The 27,652-nt window shown below is 37.6% G+C and overlaps 1 protein-coding gene across 6 annotated transcripts in view; it reads left to right on the forward strand.

The window, feature by feature from the left end:
• The window catches only part of FAM13A (family with sequence similarity 13, member A), a 338,691-nt gene that overhangs the window by 64,286 nt on the left and 246,753 nt on the right, over positions 1–27,652 (forward strand). For all 6 annotated transcript variants that reach the window (XM_010860157.1, XM_010860158.1, XM_010860160.1 and 3 more), the window contains exon 4: positions 1,349–1,526. In XM_010860157.1, the coding sequence (XP_010858459.1) occupies positions 1,349–1,526 (178 nt within the window). The remainder of the gene's footprint in view (positions 1–1,348; positions 1,527–27,652) is intronic.

Below are 27,652 nucleotides of genomic sequence, written 5' to 3' on the forward strand. Positions count from 1 at the left end.
TGATTGATATTTCTCCCGGCAATCTTGATTCCAGCTTGTGCTTCTTCCAGCCCAGCGTTTCTCATGTTGTACTCTGCATATAAGTTAAATAAGCAGGGTGACAATATACAGCCTTGATGCACTCCTTTTCCTATTTGGAACCAGTCTGTTGTTCCATGTCCAGTTCTAACTGTTGCTTCCTGTCCTGCATACACGTTTCTCAAGAGGCAGGTCAGGTGGTCTGATATTCCTATCTCTTGAAGAATTTTCCACAGTTTATTGTGATCCACATAGTCAAAGGCTTTGGCATAGTCAATAAAGCAGAAATAGATGTTTTTCTGGAACTCTCTTGCTTTTTCTATGATCCAACAGATGTTGACAATTTGATCTCTGATAGGTTGTCATTATTCCCTGAAAGTATCTTCTGTAAAGGATTTGTTTGTCCCTATGATAGAAAGTAGTATACAGAATTACTTAAGATGGCAACTTTACTATTTAAATATCGACAAAACAAATCTCTGAGAATTGAGGGAAACTTTTCACATGTCTGCCTGTGAATTTTGGTACATTGCTGGATGTTTTTGGCTTCATACAAGGTTACTGGGGCTTCCCCAGTGGCTCAGTGGGTAAAGAATCTGCCTGCAATGCAGGAGACACAGAAGACTAGGGTTTAATCACTGGGTCGGGAAGATCTCCTGGAGGAGGCAATGGCAACCCACTCCAGTATTCTTGCCTAGGAAATCCGTGGATCCTGGCAGGCTACAGTCCAAAGGGTCGAAAAGAGTCAGATAAGCTCAATCCAGCTGAGCAACTAGGCACACACAAAGTTATTAGACTTTTGTATGAAGCATATATCAAATTCTAAACTCTGTGACATGTGGGTGATTAAAAATCTCCTTAAAAATTTAAAGATTCTGTCCATTTTCTCTATGCACAGACCCCTGATTATTGAGTTTGGTGTCACTCATGGTGATCTACGTAGGTCTCTTAACATCAAGTTTTTTCAACCAAGAGATTCTTGTTTTTAACAGACTTGAAGGCAAAAATGAAATGGAAGATGTGCTATGGATAAAAGTCCAGCCGTTATCTTAATTTATGGCAAGAAAACACAGAATTGAAATACCACCCTATTTTATTCACTGAATAAAAAGCTTGTGGTTTTCAGGATGTCTTGAATAAGTCAGTTATTCTTGAAAATTAAATGCTTGAGGATCAAAGAAAAAGCAAAAATGCCTCTTTATAATGTCACACCTCAGTCCCTGGAAATGATTTCTGAATTAAATGTTGGGATATATTGTACTTGTGTATCTTTTTTACTACTGTTAAATATACCTGAGAACAATTTTTCTTCTTTTTTTTTTTTTCCCAGATGACAGAAATGATGCTCAAGAGAGTAACTTAAGAGCCTTAATAGAAGAGCTGCCAGATACCCACTACTGCCTCCTCAAGTACCTTTGCCAGTTCTTGACGAAAGTAGCCGAGCACCATGTGCAGAACCGCATGAATGTTCACAATCTTGCCACTGTATTTGGGCCAAATTGCTTTCAGTAAGTTGGTGAACTTTTGCTGTTAGTTTCATCACGTATCCCCTTTTCCTTTATAACTGCCTAAAATTACTGCGATGTAGAAGCATATTTCGGACTAAGAAGTCAACCAGTTTATATTGGAGAAATTCCGTCTTGGTATTGGGCATTTTAGCCTTTTTTTAATCCCAATTTTTGAGAAGGAAGCTGTGCCTTTTTATGAAACCATAATTTTTAATGTTTCAAACAACTTTATTTAAAATTCTGGGAATTAGTATTACTTTTATTAAAAACAACATTTAAAAATCAATTTTAAAAATTGATTAGAAAAAGAGGGAATGAGTTTGATATAGTATGTAATTTTTTTGTAAATCATTGCTAATGGGTGGAAAGTAACAAGTGGAATATGTCAGTGACAGAAAAATGTAACTTCAGCTACATTTGTTTTCTAGGAATAGATTAGAAATAAACTAATCTCCTTGGTAGATGCTATATCACTAGGCACAAGAACTTTTCATAAAGCTTTATATTTTCCCTGTTATTCCTCAAAGGTGTTTAATCATTAATACACGAAATATGATCTTGAAAACCAGAGACTTTGCTTTTAGCTTTCCTATCAATATTTCTGATATCAAATACATTCCTTCCACTTATAAGGAAAGATGAAGAAAGAACATTCACAGTTTAAAGCTCTAAGAAATTCTCAACAAGTTTTTTTTTTTTTTTTAATAGTATATCTGCTTATCCACTCCATTAATTTATAGACTCATTCAGCTGCATGGAACTAGTAATAGTACAATCTTCAGATGACTCTAAATATAAACTCTAGCTTAGATCATAGTGACTACAGGGTTGCAAGATATTTACAGTCTTCTGTGGAGAAAAGTTCTACCTAGAACAACTATCTCCTTTGTAATGTGAGAGAGCACTGTGTTTATTGAGTACAGTACTAAGTGCTGTACTCATTTATCTGATTGAGTCCAAAGAGGCAGAATTGGTTTATTTTGAAGTTCCCATATTTAGGATAAGAAAAAAATAGTTCAGTTCCTGTGACCACAGTTAGGTCAGTGACTATAGTCCATAAATGTTAATAAAGATCATTGGTAGAAAGTCTGCCATTTAAGGACAATTCTCACATCATGAAGCACTGAACAACAAATGAAATACTTTTCTTAATAACTTAGGCGAAAACAATGTATACATTGTATGGTCAATAGAATGAGATGGTCAGTAGATGAGGAGGATTTTTTTCCAAAGGGGAAATCCTCATTAAAGGCTATAAATTTTAGATACAAGGTGATATTTTTAAGAAATCTACAATCATAAAGCTGGAAGAAAATACACCAGTAATATATGATTGGTGTTCTGGATACTAGACTTCTAGGTGACTCTTAATTACTATGTTTTCACATGTATTTCCAGTTACAGGTTATTAAATTTAGTTGACTAGGTAATATTATCATTGTAAAATATTCAAACAGTGTAGAGGTATATTGAATAAAAATATCCTCCAGTAGTTCCTCCCATTCCAACCTCCTCTCTAGAGAGAAAATTAGTAACCAGGTGTGTATCCTTTTTGAACACAGCCATAATCTATTTTAAAATATGAATGGGATCAAGGTGTGTGTGTACTGTGAAGCTTGATTGTTTTTATGGTTGCACTAGAACTTTTAATGTCAAAAGATCTATAAACCTCATTCTTTTAACTATTAGATAATGGGAATTTATTCTAACTTAGCTCTACCTCAGTTGATGAGGGCTGAGGTTGTCAATTTTTTGATACTAAAACAGAATTATAGTGTACATCCTGAGTGTGATTCTTTATGTACAGCTCTCTTACTGCTTTGTGGGAGTTCCTTAGATCTTCTGGAAAATAATCTTTGGTCTGTTATAAACATTGCAAACATTTTATCCTATTCTGTTGTTTGTCATTTAGTTTTATTTATGGTGCTTTATAAATTTTTTAAATTTTAATTTAATGTATCAACTCTTCCTCTTTTTGCTTATCAGGATTTAGGTCTTAATAATATTTCTAAATAATATTAATTATGTTCTCTTGCTTAATAGTGATATATCATAAAAATATTATAACACATATTTTTCTTTTGTCACATTTATAGACTTTTTATGCTTAGGTTTTTACTTTCTCTAGAATTTTTTTTGTATCACATGTGGATCCAGTTTGATTTTTCTTCCAGTAGATAGCTAATTATTACTAGACCATTCATTGAGTAGTACATCTCTTTGCTAATTTACAATACCAACTCAATCACATATTACTTTCCTGCATAAATGAATTTGTTTCTGGTGTTTGTATGTTTCCTTCCTGTTCTCCGTATCTTTACCCTTTAAGAGGAATTTTGGAGTCTGCATGGTAAGTGGTATCTAATTGTGGTTTTGATTTGCATTTCTCTGATGACTAATGACATTGAATATTTTCTTATATGCTTATTGACCATTTGTATATCTTTGGGAAAATGTCTATTCAGATCCTCAGACCGTTTTTACTTGGATTTTGTCTTTATGATTGAATTGTAAAAGTCCTTTGTATATTTTAGATATTAGTCCCTTATCAGATGTGGGATATGCATATATTTTCTCCTATGAGTTGTCGTCTCATTTTAATTGTATCCTTTCAAACAGAAAATGTTTAATTTTGATAAAGGCAAATATATTTAATTTTTCTATTGTTACGTATGCTTTTGATATTGTATCTAAGGTTTTGCCTAACTTGTTAAGATTTTTTAAAAGAGCTTTATTGTTTTAACTCTTACACTTAAGTCTATGGAGTTAATTTGCAATTAATTTTTGTGTGGTATAAGAAAGGAGTCCAGTTCCATTCTTTTGCCTGTGGGTGTGCAATTGTCCTAGTACCATTTGTTGAAAACTGAATTGTCTTGGCACTCTTGTCAGAAATTGGTTAACTATATTGTTGCTGCTGCTGCTGCTGCTGCTAAGTTGCTTCAGTAGTATCTGACTCTGTGCGACTCCAGAGACGGCAGCCCACCAGGCTTCCCTGTCCCTGGGATTCTCCAAGCAAGAACACTGGAGTGGGTTGCCATTTCCTCTTCCAATGCATGAAAGTGAAAAGTGAAAAGTTAAAGTGAAGTTGCTCAGTCATGTCCGACTCTTCGCGACCCCATGGACTGCAGCCCACCAGGCTCCTCCGTCCATGGGATTTTCCAGGCAAGAGTACTGGAGTGGGGTGCCATCGCCTTCTCCGAACTATAGTGTTAGGGCTTATTTATGCACTTTCAGTTTTATTCCATTGATATATGTCTATCCTTATGTGGTTACCACACTGTCTTGATTCCTGTCACTTTTTAGTAAGTTTTGAATTCAAATAGTGTTCATCTTCCAACTTTGTTCTTTTTCAAGATTGCCCCTTTTGTTTGCATAATAATTGTAGAGTCATATTATAAATTTCTGCAAAAAAAAAAAAAAATAGCCACCTGGGATTTTGATAGGAATTCTGTTGAATCTGTAGGTCAGTTTGGGGAGTATTATTGCTATATTCAGTTCAGTTCAGTTCAGTTCAGTCGCTCAGTCGTGTCTGACTCTTTGCAACCCCATGAATCGCAGCATGCCAGGCCTCCCTGTCCATCACCAACTCCCAGAATTCACTCAGACTCACGTCCATCGAGTCAGTGATGCCATCCAGCCATCTCATCCTCTATCATCCCCTTCGCCTCCTGCCCCCAATCACCCCCAGCATCAGAGTCTTTTCCAGTGATCAACTCTACACATGAGGTGGCCAAAGTACTGGAGTTTCAGCTTCAGCATCAGTCCTTCCAAAGAAATCCCAGGGCTGATCTCCTTCAGAATGGACTGGTTGGATCTCCTTGCAGTCCAAGGGACTCTCAAGAGTCTTCTCCAACACCACAGTTCAAAAGCATCAATTCTTCAGCGCTCAGCCTTCTTCACAGTCCAACTCTCACATCCATACATGACCACTGGAAAAACCATAGCCTTGACTAGACGGACCTTTGTTGGCAAAGTAATGTCCCTGCTTTTGAATATGCTATCTAGGTTGATCATAACTTTCCTTCCAAGGAGTAAGCGTCTTTTAATTTCATGGCTGCAGTGTATGATGGTGATCAGCAGTGATTTTGGAGCCCCCCAAAATAAAGTCTGACTCTGTTTCCACTGTTTCCCCATCTATTTCCCATGAAGTGATGGGACCAGATGCCATGATCTTCATTTTCTGAATGTTGTTTTAAGCCAACCTTTTCACTCTCCTCTTTCACCTTCATCAAGAGCTCTTTAGTTCTTTTTCACTTTCTGCCATAAGGGTGGTGTCATCTGCATATCTGAGGTGATTGGTATTTCTCCCAGCAATCTTGATTCCAGCCTGTGCTTCTTCCAGCCCAGCGTTTCTCATGATGTACTCTGCATATAAGTTAAATAAGCAGGGTGACAATATACAGCCTTTATGTACTCCTTTTCCTATTTGGAACCAGTCTGTTGTTCCATGTCCAGTTCTAACTGTTGCTTCCTGACCTGCATACAGATTTCTCAAGAGGCAGGTCAGGTGGTCTGGTATTCCCATCTCTTTCAGAAGTTTCCACAGTTTATTGTGATCCACACAGTCACATATTGGCATAGTCAATAAAGCAGAAATAGATTTTTTTCCTGGAACTCTCTTGCTTTTCCGATGATCGTCCAATCCATGAATATGGGATGTCTTTCTTTTTTTTAATTTATTTTAATTGGAGCCTAATTACTTTACAATATTGTAGTGGTTTTTGCCATACATTAACATGAATCAGCCAGGGGTTTACATGTGTTCCCCATCCTGAACCCCCCTCCCACCTCCCTCCCCATTCCATCCCTCTGGGATATCCCAGTGCACCAGCCCTGACCACCCTGTCTCAGGCGTTGAACCTGGACTGGCGATCTGTTTCATAATATACGTATTTCAATGCTATTCTCTCAGATTATCCCACCCTCGCTTTCTCCCACAGAGTCCAAAAGACTGTACTATACATCTGTGTCTCTTTTGCTGTCTCGTATATAGGATAATCATTAACCATCTTTCTAAATTGCATATATATGCATTAGTATACTGTATTGGTGTTTTTCTTTCTGGCTTACTTTGCTCTGTATAATAGCCTCCAGTTTTATCCACCTCATTAGAACTGATTCAAATGCATTCTTTTTAATAGCTGAGTAATATTCCATTGTGTAACTGTACCACAGCTTTCTTATCAACTCTTCTGCCAGTGGACATCTAGGTTGCTTTCATGTCCTGGCTATTGTAAACAGTGCTGCGATGAACATTGGGGTACACGTGTCTCTTTCAATTCTGGTTTCCTTGGTGTGTATGCCCAGCAGTGGGATTGTTGGGTCATACGGCAGTTCTATTTCCAGTTTTTTAAGGAATCTCCACACTGTTCTCCATAGTGGCTGTACTAGTTTGCATTCCCACCAACAGTGTAAGAGGGTTCCCTTTTCTCCACACCCTCTCCAGCATTTATTGTTTGTAGATTTTTGGATGGCAGCTATTCTGACTGGGATGAGATGGTACCTCATCGTAGATTTGACTTGCATTTCTCTGATCATGAGTGATGTTGAGCACCTTTTCATGTGTTTGTTAGCCATCTGTATGTCTTCTTTCGAGAAATGTCTGTTTAGTTCTTTGGGCCATTTTTTGATTGGGTCGTTTATTTTTTTGCAGTTGAGCTGCAGGAGTTGTTTGTATATTTTTGAGATTAATTCTTTGTCAGTTGGTTCATTTCCTATTATTTTCTCCCATTCTGAAGGCTGTCTTTCACCTTGCTTATAGTTTCCTTCCTTGTGCAAAAGATTTTAAGTTTAATTAGGTCCCACTGTTTATTTTTGCTTTTATTTCCATTACTCTGGGAAGTGGGTGATAGAGGATCCTGCTATGATTTACATCAGAGAGTGTTTTGCCCATGTTTTCCTCTAGGAGTTTTATAGTTTCTGGTCATATGTTTAGATCTTTAATCCATTTTGAGTTTATTTTTGTGTATGGTGTTAGAAAGTGTTCTAGTTTCATTGTTTTACAAGTGGTTGACCAGTTTTCCCAGCACCACTTGTTAAAGAGATTGTCTTTTCTCCATTGCACATTCTTGCCTTCTTTGTCAAAGATAAGATGTTCATAGGTGCATGGATTTATATCTGGGCTTTCTATTTTGTTCCATTGATCTATATTTCTGTCTGTGTGTGTACCATACTGTCTTGATGACTGAAGCTTTGTAGTATAGCCTGAAGTCAGTCAGGTTGATTTCTCCAGTTCCATTCTTCTTCTCAAGATTGCTTAGGCTATTCAAGGTTTTTTGTATTTCCATACAAATTGTGAAATTATTTGTTCTAATTCTCTAAAAAATACCATTGGTGGCTTGATAGGGATTGCATTGAATCTATAGATTGCTTTGATAGTATACTCATTTTCACTGTATTGATTCTTCCAATCCATGAGCATGGTATATTTCTCCATCTATTTCTGTCCTCTTTGATTCCTTTCATCAGTGTTTTATAGTTTTCTATATATAGGTGTTTTGTTTCTTTAGGTAGAATTATTCCTAAGTATTTTATTATTTTCGTTGCAATGGTGAATGGAATTGTTTCCTTAATTTCTCTTTCTGTTTTTCTCATTGTTAGTGTATAGGAATGCAAGGGATTTCTGTTTGTTAATATTATATCCTGCAACTTTACTATATTCATTGATTAGCTCAAGTAATTTTCTGGTAGAGTCTTTAGGGTTTTCTATGTAGAGGATCATGTTGTCTGCAAACAGTGAGAGTTTTACTTCTTCTTTTCCAATCTGGATTCCTTGTATTTCTTTGTCTTCTCTGATTGCTGTGGCTAAAACTTCCAAAACTATGTTGAATAGTAGTGGTGAGAGTGCACACCCTTGTCTTGTTCCTGACTTTAGGGGAAATGCTTTCAATTTTTCACCATTAAGGATAATTTTTGCTGTGGGTTTATCATATATGGCTTTTATTATGAGGTATTATTGAGGTATGTTCCTTCTATTCCTGCTTTCTGAGGTTTTTATCTTAAATCGATCTTGAATTTTGTCAAAGGCTTTCTCTGCATCTATTGAGATGATCATGTGATTTTTACCTTTCAATTTGTTAATGTGATGTATCATATTGATTTGCAAATCTTGAAGAATTCTTGCATCCCTGGGATAAAGCCCACTTGGTCATGATGTATGATCTTTTTAATATGTTGTTGGATTCTGTTTTCTAGAATTTTGTTAAGGATTTTTGCATCTATGTTCATCAGTGATATTGGCCTGTAGTTTTCTTTTTTTGGGCATCTTTGTCTGGTTTTGGTATTAGGGTGATGGTGGCCTCATAGAATGAGTTTGGAAGTTTACCTTCCTCTGAAATTTTCTGGAAGAGTTTGAGTAGGATAAGTGTTAGCTCTTCTCTAAATTTTTGGTAGAATTCATCTGTGAAGCCATCTGGTCCTGGGCTTTTGTTTGCTGGAATATTTCTGATTACAGTTTCAATTTCTGTGTTTGTGATGGGTCTGTTAAGATTTTCTATTTCTTCCTGGTCCAGTTTTGGAAAGTTATACTTTTCTAAGTATTTGTCCATTTCTTCCAAGTTGTCCATTTTTTTGGCATATAGCTGCTGATAGTAGTCTCTTATGATCCTTTGTATTTCTGTGTTGTCTATTGTGATCTCTCCATTTTCATTTCTAATTTTGTTGATTTGATTCTTCTCCCTTTGTTTCTTGATGAGGCTGACTAATGGTTTGTCTATTTTATCTTCTCAAAGAACCAGCTTTAGGCTTTGTTGATTTGGGCTATGGTCTCCTTTGTTTCTTTTGCATTTATTTCTGCCCTAATTTTTATAATTTCTTTCCTTCTACTAACCTGGGGTGCTTCATTTCTTCCTTTTCTGGTTGCTTTAGGTGTAGAGTTAGGTTATTTACTTGATTTCTCTCCTGTTTCTTGAGGTAGGCTTGTATTGCTATGAACCTTCCCCTTAGCACTGCTTTTACTGAATCCATAGGTTTCGGATTGTTGTGTTTTCATTTTCATTCGTTTCTATACATATTTTGATTTCTTTTTTGATTTCTTCTGTGATTTGTTGGTTATTCAGAAATGTGTTGTTTAGCCTCCATATGTTGGCATTTTTAATAGTTTTTTTTCCTGTAGTTGATATCTAATCTTACTGCATTGTGATAAGAAAAGATGCTTGATATAATTTCAATTTTTTTGAATTTACCAAGGCTAGATTTATAGCTCAGGATGTGATCTATCTTGGAGAAGGTTCTGTGTGCACTTGAGAAAAAGGTGAAATTCATTGTTTTGGGGTGAAATGTCCTATAGATATCAATTAGGTCTAACTGGTCCATTGCATCTTTTAAAGTTTGTGTTTCCTTGCTAATTTTCTGTTTAGTTGATCTATCCATAGGTGTGAGTGGGGTATTAAAGTCTCCCACTTTTATTGTGTTATTGTTAATTTCTCCTTTCATTCTTGGCAGCATTTGCCTTACATATTGCAGTGTTCCTATGTTGGGTGCATATATATTTGTAATTGTTATATCTTCTTCTAGGAGTGATCCTTTGATCATTATGTAGTGTCCTTCTTTTTCTCTCTTCACAGCCTATATTTCAATGTTTATTTTATCTGATATGAGTATTACTACTCCTGCTTTCTTTTGGTCTCCATTTGCGTGGAATATCTTTTTCCAGCCCTTCATTTCAGTCTGTATGTGTCTCTAGGTTTGAGGTGGGTCTCTTGTAGACAATATATATAGGGGTCTTATTTTTGTATCCATTCAGCCAGTCTTTGTCTTTTGGTTGGGGCATTCAACCCATTTACATTTAAGGTAATTATTGATAAGTGTGATCCCATTGCCATTTACTTTGGTTTTTTTGGGTTCAAGTTTATATACCTTTCCTGTGTTTCCTGTCTAGAGAAGATCCTTTAAGATTTGTTGAAGAGCTGATTTGGTGGTGCTGAATTCTCTCAGCCTTTTTTGTCTGTAAAGCTTTTGATTTCTCCTTCATATTTGAATGAGATCCTTGCTGAGTACAGTAATCTGGGCTGTAGGTTATTTTCTTTCATCACATACTTAAAGTATGTCCTGCCATTCCCTCCAGGCCTGAAGAGTTTCTATTGAAAGATCAGCTGTTATTCTTATGGGAATCCCTTGTGTGTTATTTGTTGTTTTTCCCTTGCTGCTTTTAATATTTGCTCTTTGTGTTTGATCTTTGTTAATTTGATTAATATGTGTCTTGGGGTGTTTCACCTTGGGTTTATCCTGTTTGGGGCTCTCTGGGTTTCTTGGACTTAGGTGGATATTTCCTTCCCCATTTTAGGGAAGTTTTCAACTATTATCTCCTCATGTATTTTCTCATGGCCTTTCTTTTTGTCTTCTTCTTCTGGGACTCCTATGATTCGAATGTTGGGGCATTTAACATTGTCCCAGAGGTCTCTGAGGTTGTCCTCATTTCTTTTAATTCTTTTTTCTTTTTTCCTCTCTGTTTTATTTATTTCTACCATTCTATCTTCTACCTCACTTATCTTATCTTCTGCCTCAGTATTCTACTGTTGTTGCCCTCCAGAGTGTTTTTGATCTCATTTATTGCATTATTCATTATTGATTGACTCTTTTTTATTTCTTCTCGGTCCTTGTTAAACTTTTCTTGCATCTTCTCAGCCCTTGTTTCCAGGCTATTTATCTGTAACTCCATTTTGTTTTCAAGATTTTGGATCATTTTTACTGTCATTATTCTGAATTCTTTTTCAGGTAGACCCCTATTGCCTCCTCTTTTGTCTGGTTTGGTGGGCATTTATCATGTTCCTTTACCTGCTGAGTATTTCTCTGCCTTTTCATCTTGTTTAGATTTCTGTGTTTGCGGCGGCCTTTCCATATTCTGGCAGTTTGTGGTTCTTCTTTATTGTGGAGATTCCTCCCTGTGGGTGGTGTTGGACGAGTGGCTTGTCAAGGTTTCCTGGTTAGGGAAGCTTGCGTAGGTGTTCTGCTGGGTGGAGCTGGATTTCTTCTCTCTGGAATGCAATGAAGTGTCCAGTAGTGAGTTTTGAGATGTTTAGGGGTTTGGTGTGACTTTCGGCAGCCTGTATATTAAAGCTCAAGGCTATGTTCCTGCGTTGCTGGAGAATTTGCATGGTATGTCTTTCTCTGGAACTTGTTGGCTCTTGGATGGAGCTTGGTTTCAGTGTATGTATGGATGCTTTTGGATGAGCTCTTATCAATTAATGTAACACCAGGGGTTCTCTGGTATTCTCAGATTTTGGACTTAAGCCTCCTATCTCTGGTTTTCAGACTTATTCTTACAGTAGCCTCAAGACTTCTCCATCCATACAGCACTGATGATAAAACATCTAGGTTAATGGATAAAAGATTCTCCACAAAGAGGTACATCCAGAAAGGTTTGCTGAGTTACATGGAGAAGAGAAGAAGGGAGATAGTGGTGACCAGGAGGAGAAGAGGGGGAATCAAAAGGGGAGAGAGCAATCTAGCCAGTAAACAAATCCCTGTGTGCCTTCCACAGCCTGGAACACCCAGAGAGGTTCACGGAGTTACATAGAGAAAAGAAGAGGGAGGAAGAAGATAGAGGTGACCAGGAGGAGAAGAGGGGGGTCAAAAGATTTAGCTAGTAATCAGTTCCGTAAGTGTTCTCCACAGCCCAGAATACCCAAAGAGATTCACAGAGTTAAGTAGAGAAGAGAAGGGGGAGGGAGGAGATAGAGGTGACCTAGGGGAGAAAAAGAAGAGTCAAAAGGGGGAGAGGGCAATCAAGCCAGTAATCACACTCCTAAGTAAAAATGGGTACTGAAGATTGGATTCTTAAAGGTACAAAATTAATAACAAATACCAAAAAGCAAAGATTAAAAATCTAGAGTAGAGGTTAGACTCTCAAAAATACATTAAAAAAACAAAATCACAAAAATTATAAAAAATATATATGAAGTTTGCTTTAAAAATAAGGTCTTTTTTTTGTGAGGTAATAGTAGATTATAAAAATGAGTATTAAAGAAATAATAGAATACTTAAAAATTTTAAAAATTAAACATTTAAAAAATGATAATAGTAAAAACATATCTATGAATTTCTCTGGAGCTGTTGCAGGCAGTGTGGGATCAGTTCAGTTTCAGATAGTTCCTTGTTCTAGCTTATACTTCTCAAGATCTACAGACCCCGTCCAATGTACTCCGTGCTAACTACAGGGTTTTAACTGTTGCACGTCACTTCCAAAGCGGTTCCCTCTGTTTATTTTGGCTTCTTCTGTTTGCAAGTCTAAGTCTCTTCAGTGTCTAATTTCTGCCCTGACACAAGGGGGCAAAGGTGGTCACTTATTTAGGCTCACTTTTTCAGTCGTGCTGTGGAGAGGGAGGAACACTGCAAACAAATATCACTGGCGTGTGTGGGGAGTGCTCGCAGTGTCTCAGCTACACTGGGTTTGCCCCCAGCATGTGTGCTTTCCCAGTCTACACTGCTCAGGCTCCAGGTTGCTCTGCAGGAGAACTGTCTAAAGCGGGCCCTGGGTTGCATGCACTCCCCAGGTCTAAGCCACTCAGGTTCAGGTTCTTGGTTACTCCACAAAGGCACAGCCTCCGTCAGGCCTTAGTTTTGTGCCCGTCCCAGGTCCGAGCAGCTCAGGTGACCAGGTGCTTGGTGAGCGCACTCTCCCCAAGTGTGGTGCGTCTTATCGCCTCCCCTGTCCCAGCCTTTCGGTTTCCTAGGTCCCCTGTCTCAGGTGTGCCGTGTGTCTCTTCTGGAGAGCTGATCTCACTGCAGCCCTCCTGGTGGATGTCAACCGTCCAGGATCCCAGGAAGACTTGGTTAGCAACTGGGAGCCTGCTCGCAGTTTGGTAGAGGATGCTGTCTCTGAGGCCGAGATGCCACCTGCCTGCCTCTCTGTCTCCGGTGGGGCACGGGCCAGTCCACAGCCAGCTTGCTCTCCTCTGGTATTCACTCAGTCCTTTGTTCTGTGAGCGGGCCTGGCAGTGCCTTAGGTTAGGGCTTTTTGCAGGAAAGTTCTCTGTCTCTCTCTTTCTCTCTCTTTGGCTATCCCACAGTTTGGGTTGCTATCTCAGTTAGCTCCTTCAGATTACCCTCAGGGCATTCAGGCCCCGTCCTTACCCTAAGCAATGCAGCCTGCGCCTCCCTGTTCAGCCCCGCCTTGGTGGTGGCAGATGCCTATTCTGGTTTCTAAGACAAGTACAAGTCCTCCTAAAGAATGTTATTGTTAGAGATTGGAAGAAATTTCTTTTTCCAAGTGTTGATAATTATTAAAATGGGTACTGGATTTTCAGTGGTTTGGATAACATGGCATAATAAAAAAATTATGCTAGTCTTTGTTCTGTGATTTGGTAGGTTTGACTTTCTGCTTTGTTATTCTGTTAAGTTTTCTGTAAAATGGGACCTACAGAATTTGCTTTGAAACTTAAGTGAGACCATAAGAGAAAGTCCTGGTGCCTATTAGATAATTGATAAAGTGGTATTGAAGTATATGTACAGTTAGTTGCTTTAAGGGGAAGATCAGGTTTTGCCATCATACCAAGCTTAATGAATTGGGCTCCTTAGAAACAATACAAGAGGCATGACTTTCTTTTTACTTCATTTGTCTTAGTTTTTACTTTCTTCTGAAATATATTATTTCTTAGAGTATTGAATATGTCTTTTAATATTTAAGGAAAATATTTTTTCTTATCTAGTAAAACGTCTAAATGCAAACCAACTTCTTCAAATTATTAGACATATATCTTGTGACCTCCCCTAGATTGCCTTGGTATTTACCAACCTCCAGGACCAATCTACCAGCAGGGATTTTTTTTTTTTTTTAAGTTTGGGGTTTTTAAATTTTATTTTTGTTGTGTTATTTATTTTTGGCTTCACTTGGTCTTTGTTGCTGCACACAGGGACTACTCTCAGGTTGGGGTGTGCTCGCTTCTCTTGTTTTGGAGCATGAGCTCTAGGCAGGTGGGCTCAGTAGTTGTAGCTCGTGGACTTAGTTGCCCTGTGGCATATGGAATCTTTCCAGGGTAGGGATCAAACTCACATCCTGTGCATTGGCAGGTGAATTCTTAACCCTGTACCACCAGAGAAGTCCAGGGATTGATTTTTCACCTGCTTTGGGAATGCTGGGTCCTTTCCTTGGGTTTCTGCCTTGCAGTTGAGCCAAACAGCCACCTGCCCATAGCTTCCCCCATCACTTCTGGGCCCTGGACTAGGATTTGAATTCCTGATGGACTGGATAAAGTAACTTGGAAGTCTAGAACAGTTAAATGTCTCTGAGTGAACCATAGCATTGGGGAACAGGAGTGAGGAGGAAACCAGGTAGATGCCTGCTTTCTCCCTTCTGTGGAATCTTCCATCCCATAGCCTCTCTCCCCTTGTATCCCATCTAGTGAATTCCAGGCTCTCAAACACAGCATCTTTTAAATGAACTGTTGTGTGTCTTGGTATTCTTGTAAAATAGCTATGCATATTGTTTCTTGTTTGACATCCCCACTTGCTGCTTTTCCTCACCCTTGCTAACCTGTCCCCTACTTCAAAGTAATCTACTAACATTCCCATCCTTGCCTCAGTCTCAGATGTTTTTTGTTTTGTTTGTTTTTGTTGAGAATCTGCTCTAAGGCACTGTGTACCTGAAGACCCAGCAGGCTGTAACAATACAGGAAGAAAACTATTTTCTTTAGACATGGTGAGGCTATTGTACTTTAAGAATTTTAAAGAATAACATTGGCTATGCATGATTTTTTTTCCACATTCCAGCTTTGGAACCTGATTTCCTCATAAACAGCAACTCCACTATAAATGGAGAAGGCAATGGCAATCCACTCCAGTACTCTTGCCTGGAAAATCCCGTGGATGGAGGAGCCTGGTGGGCTGCAGTCCATGAGGTCGCGAAGAGTCAGACACGACTGAGCGACTTCCCTTTCACTTTTCACTTTCATGCATCGGAGAAGGAAATGGCAACCCACTCCAGTGTTCTTGCCTAGAGAATCCCAGGGACGGGGGAGCCTGATGGGCTGCCGTCTATGGGGTCGCACAGAGTCGGACACGACTGAAGCGACTTAGCAGCAGCAGCCACTATAAAATTTTTACTTCTTCACTATTATTACATGAATCCTTTGAGTTTGGGGGCTTTCCCAGTGACTCAGACTGTAAAGAATTCTCCTGCAATGCAGGAGACCTGGTCTCCATCCCTGGGTCGGGAAGATCCCTGGGGAAGGGAGTGGCTAACTACTCCATTCTTCTTGTTTGGAGAATTCCATGGACAGAGGAGCTTGGCAAGCTACAGTCCTTGGGATCACAAAGAGTCAGACAAAACTGAGTGAATAACACTTATCACTTTCACTTTTGAGTTTCAAGTTTCCTTTGAGAAAAAGTATTCAAAACTGAGAATATTAGGAAAATCTAAATATTTGTATTTACTCTTAATTTTAAAATCTGTCTGTTAAATAGACATTGATGAAGAGACCAAATACCCTCTAATGATGCTTTTGCTGAGAGTTTGAGGGGGTTAATATTCTTCACATTTTGCATTAAACTCATTATGTAGACCCTTGGCATTAAATCAGCTGTATACAGTTTCCATCATTTAATAAAATCAATGACATCAAAATATCTAGTAATTAAAGCAGATCTGCTGATTTCTACAGATAAGTAAGCCGTTTTGATCAAATTCTACCTCATCCCTTTGCTTTCCTTGTTTTTTGTTTAGAGATCTATAAATTAATCCCATCCTTTGAAACAAATATTTAAATGTTAATAAGTTAATCAGTAATATTAAAGGTCTTTCTGATGCTCAGAGATTAATCAGTCTTAGATTTTTAATAATAAGGCCTTCGAAATGTGCTTCTGAGATACTATGTTTTTGCTTAGAGGCAGCATCAAAATAGTCTTAAAACTGCTATTCCATTCAGTTAAGTCGCTCTGTCATGTCTGACTCTTTGTGACCCCATGAACTGCAGCACTCCAGGCATCCCTGTCCATCACCAACTCCCGGGGTTTACTCAAACTCGTGTCCAGTGAGTCGGTGATGCCATCCAACCATCTCATCCTCTGTCGTCCCCTTATACTCCTGCCTTCAATCTTTCCCAGCATCAGTGTCTTTACCAATGAGTCAGTTCTTCATATCAGGTGGCCAAAGTAGTGGAGTTTCAGCTTCAGCATCAGTCTTTCCAATGAATATTCAAGACTGATTGCCTTTGGGATGGACTGATTGGATCTGCTTGCAGTCCAAGGGACTCTCAAGAGTCTTCTCCAACACCACAGTTCAAAAGCATCAATTCTTTGGCACTCATTTCTTTATAGTCCACTCTCACATCCACACGTGACTACTGGAAAAACTGTAGCTTTGACTAGACGGAACTGTGTTGGCAAAGTAATGTCTCTGTTTTTAATATGCTGTTTAGGTTGGTCATAACTTTTATTCCAAGGAGTAAGCGCCTTTTAATTTCATTGCTGCAATCACCATCTGCAGTGATTTTGGAGCCCCCAAAATAAAGTCTCTCACTGTTTCCCCAGCTATTTGCCATGAAGTGATGGGACTGGATGCCATGATCTTAGTTTTCTGAATGTTGAGTTTTAATTCAACTTTTTCACTCTCCACTTTCCCTTTCATCAAGAGGCTCTTTAGTTCTTCTTTGCTTTCTGCCATGAGGTTGGTGTCATCCGGATATCTGAAGTTATTGATATTTCTCCAGGCAATCTTGATTCCAGCTTGTGCTTCATCCAGCCCAGCGTTTCTCATGATGTACTCTGCATATAAGTTAAATAAGCAGGGTGACAATATACAGCCTTGATGTACTCCTTTTCCTATTTGGAACCAGTCTGTTGTTCCATGTCCAGTTCTAACTGTTGCTTCCTGACCTGCATACAGGTTTCTCAAGAGGCAGGTCAGGTGGTCTGTATTCCCATCTCTTTCAAAATTTTCCACAGTTTGTTGTGATCCACACAGTCAAAGGCTTTGGATAGTCAATAAAGTAGAAATAGATGTTTTTCTGGAACCCTCTTGCTTTTCCATGATCCAGCGGGTGTTGGCAATTTGATCTCTGGTTCCTCTGCCTTGTCTAAATCCAGCTTGAACATCTGGAAGCTCATGGTTAACATATTGTTGAAACCTCTGAGTATTTTGAGCATACTTTACCAGCGTGTGAGATGAGTGCAATTGTGCAGTAGTTTGAACATTCTTTGCCACTGCCCTTCTTTGGGATTGGAATGGAAACTGACCTTTTCCAGTCCTGTGGCCACTGCTGAGTTTTCCAAATTTAGTGGCATGTTGAGTGCAGCACTTTCACAGCATCATCTTCCAGGATTTGAAATAGCTCAACTGGAATTCCATCACCTCCACTAGCTTTGTTTGTAGTGATGCTTCCTAAGGCCCACTTGACTTCGCATCCCAGGATGTCTGGCTCTAGGTGAGTGAGCACACCATCATGGTTATCTAGGTCATGAGAATCTTTTTTGTACAGTTCTTCTGTGTATTCTTGCCACCTCTTCTTAATATCTTCTGCTTCTGTTAGGTCCATACTATTTCTGTCCTTTATTGTGCCCATTTTTGCATGAAATGTCCCCTTGGTATCTCTAATTTTCTCAAAGAGATCTCTAGTCTTTCCCATTCTATTGTTTTCCTCTATTTCTTTGCACTGATCACTAAGGAAGGCTTTCTTATCTCTCCTTGCTATTCTTTGGAACTCTGCATTCAAATGTGTGTATCTTTCTTTTTCTCCTTTGCTTTTCGCTTCTCTTCTTTTCACAGCTATTTGTAAGGCCTCCTCAGACAGCCATTTTGCTTTTTTGCATTTCTTTTTCTTGGGGATGGTCTTGATTCCTGTCTCCTGTACAATGTGATGAACTTCCGTCCATAGTTCATCAGGCACCCTGTCTATCAGATCTAATCCCCTGAATCTATTTGTCACTTCCACTGTATAATCGTAAGGGATTTGATACCTGAATGGTCTAATGGTTTTCCCTACTTTCTTCAACTTAAGTCTGAATTTGGCAATAAGGAGTTCATCATCTAAGCCACATCAGCTCCTAGTCTTGTTTATGCTGACTGTATAGAACTTCTCCATCTTTCTGCAAAGAATATAATCAGTCTGATTTCAGTATTGACTATCTGGTGATGTCCATGTGTAGAGTCTTCTCTTGTGTTTTTGGAAGAGGGTGTTTGCTATGACCAGTGCATTCTCTTGGCAAAACTCTATTAACCTTTGCCCTGCTTCTTTCTGTACTCCAAGGCCAAATTTGCCTGTTACTCCAGGTATCTCTTGACTTCCCACTTTTGCATTCCAGTTCCCTATAATGAAAAGCACATCTCTTTGGGGTGTTAGTTCTAGAAAGTCTTCATAGAACTGTTCAACTTGAGCTTCAGCATTACTCGTTGAGGCATAGACTTGGATTACTATAATATTGAATGAACAGAGATCATTCTGTCATTTTTGAGATTGCATCCAAGTACTCCATTTTGGACTCTCTTGTTGACTATGATGGCTACCCCATTTCTTCTAAGGAGTTCTTGCCCACAGTAGTAGATATAATGATCATTTGAGTTAGATTCACCCATTCCAGTCCATTTTAGTTTGCTGATCCCTAAAATGTCTCCTATTTGACCACTTCCAATTTGTCTTGATTCATGGACCTAACATTCCAGGTTCCTATGCAATATTGCTCTTTACAGCATTGGACTTTGCTTCTATCACCATTCACATCCGCAACTGGGTAGTGTTTTTGCTTTGGCTCCATCTCTTCATTCTTTCTGGAGTTATTTTCCCACTGATCACCGGTAGCATACTGGGTACATACCAACCTGGGGAAGTCATCTTTCAGTCTCCTATCTTTTTGCTTTTTCATACTGTTCATGGGGTTCTCAAGGCAAGAATACTGAAGTGGTTTGCCATTCCCTTCTCCAGTGGACCCCATTTTGTCAGAACTCTCCACCATGACCTGTCCGTCTTGAGTGGCCCTACACGGCATGGCTCATAGTTTCATTGAGTTACACAAGGCTGTGGTCCATGTGATCAGATTGGTTAGTTTTCTATGATTGTGGTTTTCATCCTGTCTGCCCACTGATGGAGAAGGATAAGAGGCTTATGGCAGCTTCCCTGAGACACTGACTGAGGGGGAAACTGGGTCTTGTTCTGATGGGCAGGGCCATGCTCCATAAATCTTTAATCCAATTTTCTGTTGATAGATGGAGCTGTGTTCCTTCCCTGCTATTTACCTGGGGCCAAACTATGGTGGAGGTAATGAAGATAATGGCGACCTCTTCAAAAGTTCCCATGCATGTACTACTACACTCAGTACCCCCAACCCTGCAGCAGGCCGCCACCAACCCACGCCTCTGCCGAAGACAGACACGTTTGGGCAAATCTGGGTCAGTCTCTTGTGGGGTCACTGCTCCTTTCTCCTGGGTCCTGGTGCATACAGGTTCTGTTTAGACTCCAAGAGTCTATTTCCCAGTCCTCTGTAAGTTCTGGCAGCTCTATGGTGGGGTTAATGGTGACCTCTTCCAAAAGGGCTTATGCCATACCCTAGTCTGCTGCACCCAGAGCCCCTGCCTCTGCGGCAGCCCACTGCTGACCTGTACCTTGGCAGGAGACACTCAAACACAGGTCTGTCCCACTCTCTGTGGGGCCTCTGGACCCTGGTGCACACAAGGTTTGTTTGAGCCCTCTGAGTGTCTCTGGCGGGAATGGGGTTTGTTCTAAATGCAAATTTGCCCCTCCTACTGTCTTGCTGGGGCTTCTCCTTGACCTCTTTCAAATCTTTCAGAAAAATAACACAGTTAGTGGTACCAAGTCAATAACTCGTAACCTATGGTTACATGATGTGTGTGTGCATATGTGTGTAATTAGGTATTTGGACTGCATCAATTAATATTAGATGAGTTCAGCTAAATTTGTAGACATAAACAGATAAGCCTAATAATATTACCATCATCCTGTCATCTACTGCTGCTAAGCAGCTTTGTTTGGTTGGTGGCCTAAATGTTACTTTTGGGAAATTGGTAATTCAGATTGAAAAATGTAGATGGTTTATCTTTTAAAAAATTAAGCCCAAGCCCTAGTCTCATATATTCATAGCCTGTTAACATATCTGTTTGTAAAATCCAAGCCATTCATATAATTTTTAGCACAATTGTATATATCATCATCATCTATAAACATGTTTTTTAGCAATTAAAGAGTGGATAATTGGAGAATTTGGTCTTCCTCTGATGAAACCTGGACCTATCCCTTCCCTGGTTATTTCATTGACTGAACTGCATTATCAATCCCTCGTCACTTCTAATTGTGATAATTAACTTTCCAGTTGCCTTTTTTTCCAAAATGGGTATGTTCATTTTATATTATGAAGGTAACATATATTAATTAAAAAAAAAACTTTTTTCATACCCTAAAGCCACAAATATAGGGATGAAAATGAAAATCATCCATAATTCTATACCCAGATTCAGTCACTGTTCATACTTTGGTTTACATGCTTCCATATTCTTTTCTCTGCATGCTCACATATATATTTGCGTTTGTTTGGTTAAAGATGGGGTAGTATATTAATACTTTATCACCTTTATTTAAAAACTTAATGTCATCTATGGTGGCATTTTTCCATACTTGTAATTTCACCTCATCATTTCTAAGGACTGCATAGTGTTTTGATCTTTTGATCAATATGCTTTACTTAAGCCATCCCTATAAACAGCATTTCAGAATTTTTTTCTCAGCAATAATAATAATAATAGGTAACATTTATTGAGTGCTTACTAAGTTCCTGGCAATGTTCTGGGTGTGTTTTTTTTGCTTGCCTATTTTATTCTTAAAATGCTATTAGGCAATTACTATTATTGTTTCTGCTCATGAAGAAACTGAAGCACAGAAAGTTTAACTTGCTGAAGATCACATGGGTAGGAAGAGGATTGCGTCAGAAGTCTAAATCCAGACAGTCTGGCTCCTCGATTCCAAGCTCTTAATCACCGCTCAGTAACTCCTTCCCCTATAAACAGCATTGCAGAGACTATTCTTGAACATACATTTTTCACACTTCACTATTTTCTTTGAATGTACTTTTGGAAGTGGACTTGCCTAGTCAAAGAATATTTGTATCATCAAAATTTTTTTTCATTGAGAGGTTGTACCAGTTCACGCTGGAGCAGCCACCTCCAAATGTGTTCCCATTCCCACACCTTCTCCAGTACTGATGTTATTATTCTTTTTCATATTTTTCAATATAGTAAGTGAATTTTATTTCTCATAAAGAATTTTACATATTTATTGTGAGGTTTAACCTATTTAAGCTTGAGTCCCCATACAATTTTTCTTCTGTGAATTGTCTTTTTTTCAGTTTTTCTAAGCTAGTGGGAGTTTTCTTTCAGGTAACTGATTTGTAAGAGTTCCTTTAGTAGTACAGCTATTACTCTATTGTTACGTATTGAAAATACTCACACCTTGTAAATCACAGTTGAACCTCATAATTCTCTTTGCCATAAAGAAGTTTAAAACTTTTATTAATCCTGTATATCAATTTGTGTTGTTTGGGTTTGGTGTTATCCAGAAAAGACCTACATCAAAGTTATAGGATATTTGCTTATATTGTCTCAATATTTTTGTAGTATTGTATTTTCATAATTAAATCTTGAATATATTTGGATATTAGAAATGGTATGGTATGGGAATCTAAAATTATTAAATATTCTCCTATATTTTATCTCAACATATTTATAATTTTTAAAATATTTAGGTACTGAATTCACTTTTAATAGTTAAAAGAATGAGCAATATAAACATTTTTACTTTAAAAATGGTATACTTCCACTTCAGTTTTCTTTTTCAGGATTTTCCTGGGTAATTATAAGCATATATTCTCCCATAATGTCAGAATATTTTTCTAGATTAAGAAATTTCCATTGATTTTTAAGTTTAATTAGGTATAGTTGAGATATTTAATGTTGAGCCATTCATTCAGTAAAATGACGTATCTCCCCATTTAGTCCAATTTTTACTTACATATTTTTTCCTAAAATTGTAGATGCATGGAAAAAATATGTAAAGTTGTCAAATATACAGTGAAAAATCCAGTAATCCCAGGTAATACCAGAAATGCTAACTTTAAATGTTTTACATATTTTTCATACCTCTAAAAGAAAATTCAATTTATTAATGTCATGGCTGCTGTCTGTAAGATTTCAAGTAAAAACTAGTGCCATATGTCTTGCTTGAGCATAATCTTAAAAATAACCATTGACCTTTTAAACTTTTGTCATCATCTTTCAGTAATGACAAGCGACAGATTTAGGCACACATGCAAATATATATAAATATCTGCATTGAGACATATTTCCTAGCTGTTGACAAAATCCAGTGACAAATTTATATTCTCAGCATTACATGTGGGCGTGTGTATGTACACTTATATAATAATCTCCAGAATTATACCCCCATATCTACCTTCTGTATGTGCAGGTTCTTTTTTTTCCCTCTAGTCATAGAGGAGCAGAATGCTATGAGTCCCTCTGTTATTAAATTAGTTTTGTGACTTGAAACAGTCATTTAACTTTTCTTACCTTTTATTTGCTATTAGGTGATACATGAATTTCTTTTCAGCATTATGATTTTGTTGTGACTTTAGGTTTCTAGAATTTTTATATATTTGGCAAATTTATTAACTTACCAAATATTTTTGAGTACATACTATGTACTAGCAGACCATGTGCCAGCTCTTGGCAAAACAACATGGTTCAGACCCTCAGGGAGCTTGTACTCTCTGGGGGAACAGAGAGACTCCTTAAATAATTATTGAATTACAGTTGTGATAAGTGTTGCAGTGGGGTTTGTAATAGAGATCCCAATCATGTGAATATATGAGTGTGTATGCCAGGGCAGTGGCTTGTGACTCATTCAAATTTAGCTGACTTAGAGTTCTTTCTCCCTTTTAGTGTTCTCAGCATCCTCCACGTTCTCTTCATTTCCTCTTTGATTTTGATAACTTCTTAACTGGTTTTCCTTTTCCCTCTCACTCATACAGTCCAAATCCACACTGTTACTAAAATACCTATTTGAAATATAAATCAGATTCCCTCTCTTATTTCCAAGACTTTAATTCAAGGATATTTCTTTCTTCCACCATAACATTCAAAGTCTTTAAGTGATTTGGTCCACAATTTCTTGTGTAGCCTCTCTTCTTCTCCTACTACTTCCCAAGAATTATCCATTAGGGATCAAGAGCTAAGCAGCTGTAATTAGATAAGAGTAAAATCTGGCTGAGCTAGAGTTTGGAAGTCATTCATTGTCTTCTTGAAGACAAACTGGACAGACTCTTCAAAAACAATGGCATGCTGGGAAATTTCTATACTAAGTGATAAGAAAAAACATTTGGAGAGATAAGAGGAATATAAGCTAGTGAAGCATCACCAAAGCCAAAGAAAATGGAATTTCAGGAAATAATGAACTATAGAAAGGGATCAAGGAGAAAGAGAACTGAGAAAAGAATCCTGGATATGCAGATATAGTGATCATTTGCATCATTCATTGTTTACACATAATGACACTTCTTATTGTTTACAAAGGAACAATCTTCAGAATAACACTATTCAGAAAATATTATGAGAAGCATAAAAATAAGTCTACCTCTGGAATGAAGGAAAAAAACGCTCTGTTTGTAGAATGAGTAGTCATTTTAAGGTGCATTAATATAAATTATGACTGGCTGAATTTTTCAACTTGGATTTTTAAACTTTAAATTTTTAAGCTTCTCAGCTTTTTACCATAACTTACAGTCTTTGTTAAATTTGTCTTGCCTCCTCTAAAGTTTATATTAGATAACAAAAGTGGGGGGATGCAGATAAGTTTGTTGTCAAAGTAGAATGTAAATGATGGAGGACTTAGCTTGTTGTCAAAGTAGAATGTAAATGATGGAGGACTTAGCTTTTGATGAGTTCTCTAGAATCTGTGATTGAATAACATGTTGATTGGAATATATTTGTTTCAGATTGAGCTCAGGTAGAATGTCACATCACTTTGATTTTTAAAGATTTAACAGTTACAGTTGGAAAAAACAGAGACCCTGTTCATCGTTAAAGAGAAACTGGTGATATGATATCTCATTCTTCTTAATGTAGCTAGTAAGCAAAAATTTGTCCCTTGGTAAGCCTAAAGAATTATCTTGATGGGTCATGGGAACTATTCTGTGGTAAATCAAGATGTAATAAGACGTGGTTCAAGTTTTATGTAATTTGGCATAGAAAGACAGTGTAAGGTGGGAGGAAGGTTCTAGAGAGAGGCATATGTATACCTATGGCCAGTTCATGTTGAATGAAGAAACCATCACAGGCAAAAACCATCACAATATTATAAAGTAAGTAACCTCTAATTAGAAATAAAAATTAAAACGGTTGACATAGCCAGACTGTCTTGGTTTAAACTTTACTTCATTACTTTCTAAAAGTAGGATCTTGGACAAGTTATTTAGCCTCTCATTTCTTTTGTTACAAACCAGAAATAATAGTATTAGCTATCTTATTTAGTGGTTGTTAGCATATGCGAATATATATGTATGTAAATGTATATATAGCTATATATGTATAATGCATATAAAGCTTAGAACAGTTCCTGGAACCTATTCATATTATATGATTACAGTTTAGTGATTTTCTAGAAAACCAGATTCTCTTTAGTTTGTAAATTTCCCCATGATAGGGCTTCAAGTCAATTGACAGTATTGTAGCAGGAAATTTGCCCTAAAGGTAGGAAAAAAGTATATTTTGGAAGAAAGAAAAATGTCCAGGGACATATAAAAGGTTAGGCACTATTATTTCCTAAATATAATTATGATATTCATTTCTAATATAAACCAATATAATTTCTTTGTGCATGGATTAATCTAGGGGATTAATCTTGCTTGTAGATGTACTTTTAAACATTTTTTAAAATATTGCTTACATTTATTTTAATATATTGCTTTTCTAGACCTTTTTTGTTTTCACAGAATTTCCTAGGTCTTTTAAACTCCTTTTTAACAGCCCCACACCCCATCACATCAAACATGTTAAAATGCACTGACAACCCATACCATTATACTTTATTTTAAAAATTGATTTCTGTTGAACTCTAATTGAATAATTCATATAATACTATAATCTGTTGAGTTTTCTTTTTGGATTTTGGAATCCTGAGATCTCACACATTTTCATTGTTTCATGAAAACTCATCATCCAGCTGTAGGCTATAGTGGAAATAATGGCCCTATTTCAAATTTTGTAAAGCTCACGGTGACTCAGTTAAATAGTAGCTCATCTTCAGCTCTGCTCTGAGTTCCCTCTTCTTTATATTGTGTAATTAGTTGGATACCTGTTCTAGTTCTGTCTATATAAAAACAGCTTTCCCTGAAGAAATTAAAGCCAGCAGTAGTGCTTTTCTTATTAGAGTTCATGTGTACCCTGAGACAGGACAGGGTCAGATTTAGTTATAAGAATATACTGATAGTATTGACCATGTGAAGCCTAGTCTGCAGCATTTAGCTTGAGTTTTGCTTAACTGCACCAACAGGAACATTGGGCGCACTGGGAGTTTCAGTTCAGTTCAGTCACTCAGTTGTGTCCAATTCTTTGTGACCCCATGGACTGCAGTACACCAGGCTTCCCTGTCCATCACCAACGCCTGGAGCTTACTCAAACTCATGTCCATTGAGTCGGTGATACCATCCAACCATCTCATCCTCTGTCGTCCCCTTCTCCTTCTGCCTTCAATCTTTCCCAGCATCAGGGTCTTTTCTAATGAGTCAGTTCTTCACATCAGGTGGCCAAAGTATTGGAGCTTCAGCTTCAGCATCAGTCCTTCCAATGAACATTCAGGACTGATTTCCTTTAGGATTGACTGATTTGATCTGCTTGTAGTCCAAGGGACTCTCAAGAGTCTTCTCCAACACCACAGCTCAAAAGCATCAATTCTTTGACTTTGGGGAGTTTAAACTGAAAGTTTAAAGACTGGGTGGGAATGTAAATTGGTATGGGCACTATGGTGGTTTTTTTTTTTTTTTTTGAGATAGATTGACTTCTTATTTAGTAAAGAGCTGAAATTCTCACCTAAAGTATATGGCCATTTACTCACCATTTATATGGCCAGAATTTTTAGAAATGATAAGATTATGAATTAGAGTATATAATTTTTATTATTTTAAAGAATTCTTTGAACAAATATTCACCGTTAATTCTCTTTTTAAAATATTTATTGGAGTATAATTAACTGCTGTATTAGTTTCTGCTATATTGCAAAGTGAATAAGTTATACATATATCTACTCCTTTTCATTTCTATTCCCATATAGTGCATTACAGAGTATTGAATAGAGTTACCTGTGCTATACAGTAGATTCTTATTAGTTACCTTTTTATATATAGTGATGTATATATGTCTATCCCAGTCTCTCAATTTATCCCTCCCCACCCTTTTCCCCCCTTGATAACTGTAAGTCTGTTTTCCACATCTGTGACTATTTCTCTTTTGTAAACAGATTCTTTGTATGCTTTTTTTTTAGGTTCCACATATAAGCAGTATCATCTGATATTTATCTTTCTGTGTCTGACTTACTTCACTCAGTATGACAGTCTCTAGGTTCCTCCACGTTGCCTCAAATAGCACTATGTCATTCCTTTTTATGGCTGAGTAATATTTCATTGTATATATATGTACCATATCTTTCTTATCCATTCCTCTGTCGATGGACATTTAGGCTGCTTCCATGTCCTGGCTATTGTAAATAGTGCTGCAATGAACATTAGAGTGTGTGTATCTTTTCAAATTATGATTTTCTCTGGGTATATATCCAGGAGTAGGAATTCTGGATTATATGGTGCTTCTGTTTTAAGTTTTTAAGGAAACTCCATACGGTTGTCCATAGTGCCCATACCAATTTACATTCCCACCAACAATATAGAAGTGTTCCCATTACTTCATACCCTTGCCAACATTTATTGTTGTATATTTTTTGATGATGGTGATATTGACTAGTGGGAGGTGATACCTCATGGTAATTTTGATTTGCATTTCCCTAATACTGTGGAAAATTCTGAAAAAGTTGGGAATACCAGACCACCTGACCTGCCTCTTAAGAAACCTATATGCAGGTCAGGAAACAACAGTTAGAACTGGACATGGAACAACAGACTGGTTCCAAATAGGAAAAGGAGTACGT

Source organism: Bison bison, unplaced genomic scaffold (genome assembly GCF_000754665.1).
Source record: "Bison bison bison isolate TAMUID 2011002044 unplaced genomic scaffold, Bison_UMD1.0 scf7180017864464, whole genome shotgun sequence".
Classification (NCBI taxonomy): domain Eukaryota; kingdom Metazoa; phylum Chordata; class Mammalia; order Artiodactyla; family Bovidae; genus Bison; species Bison bison.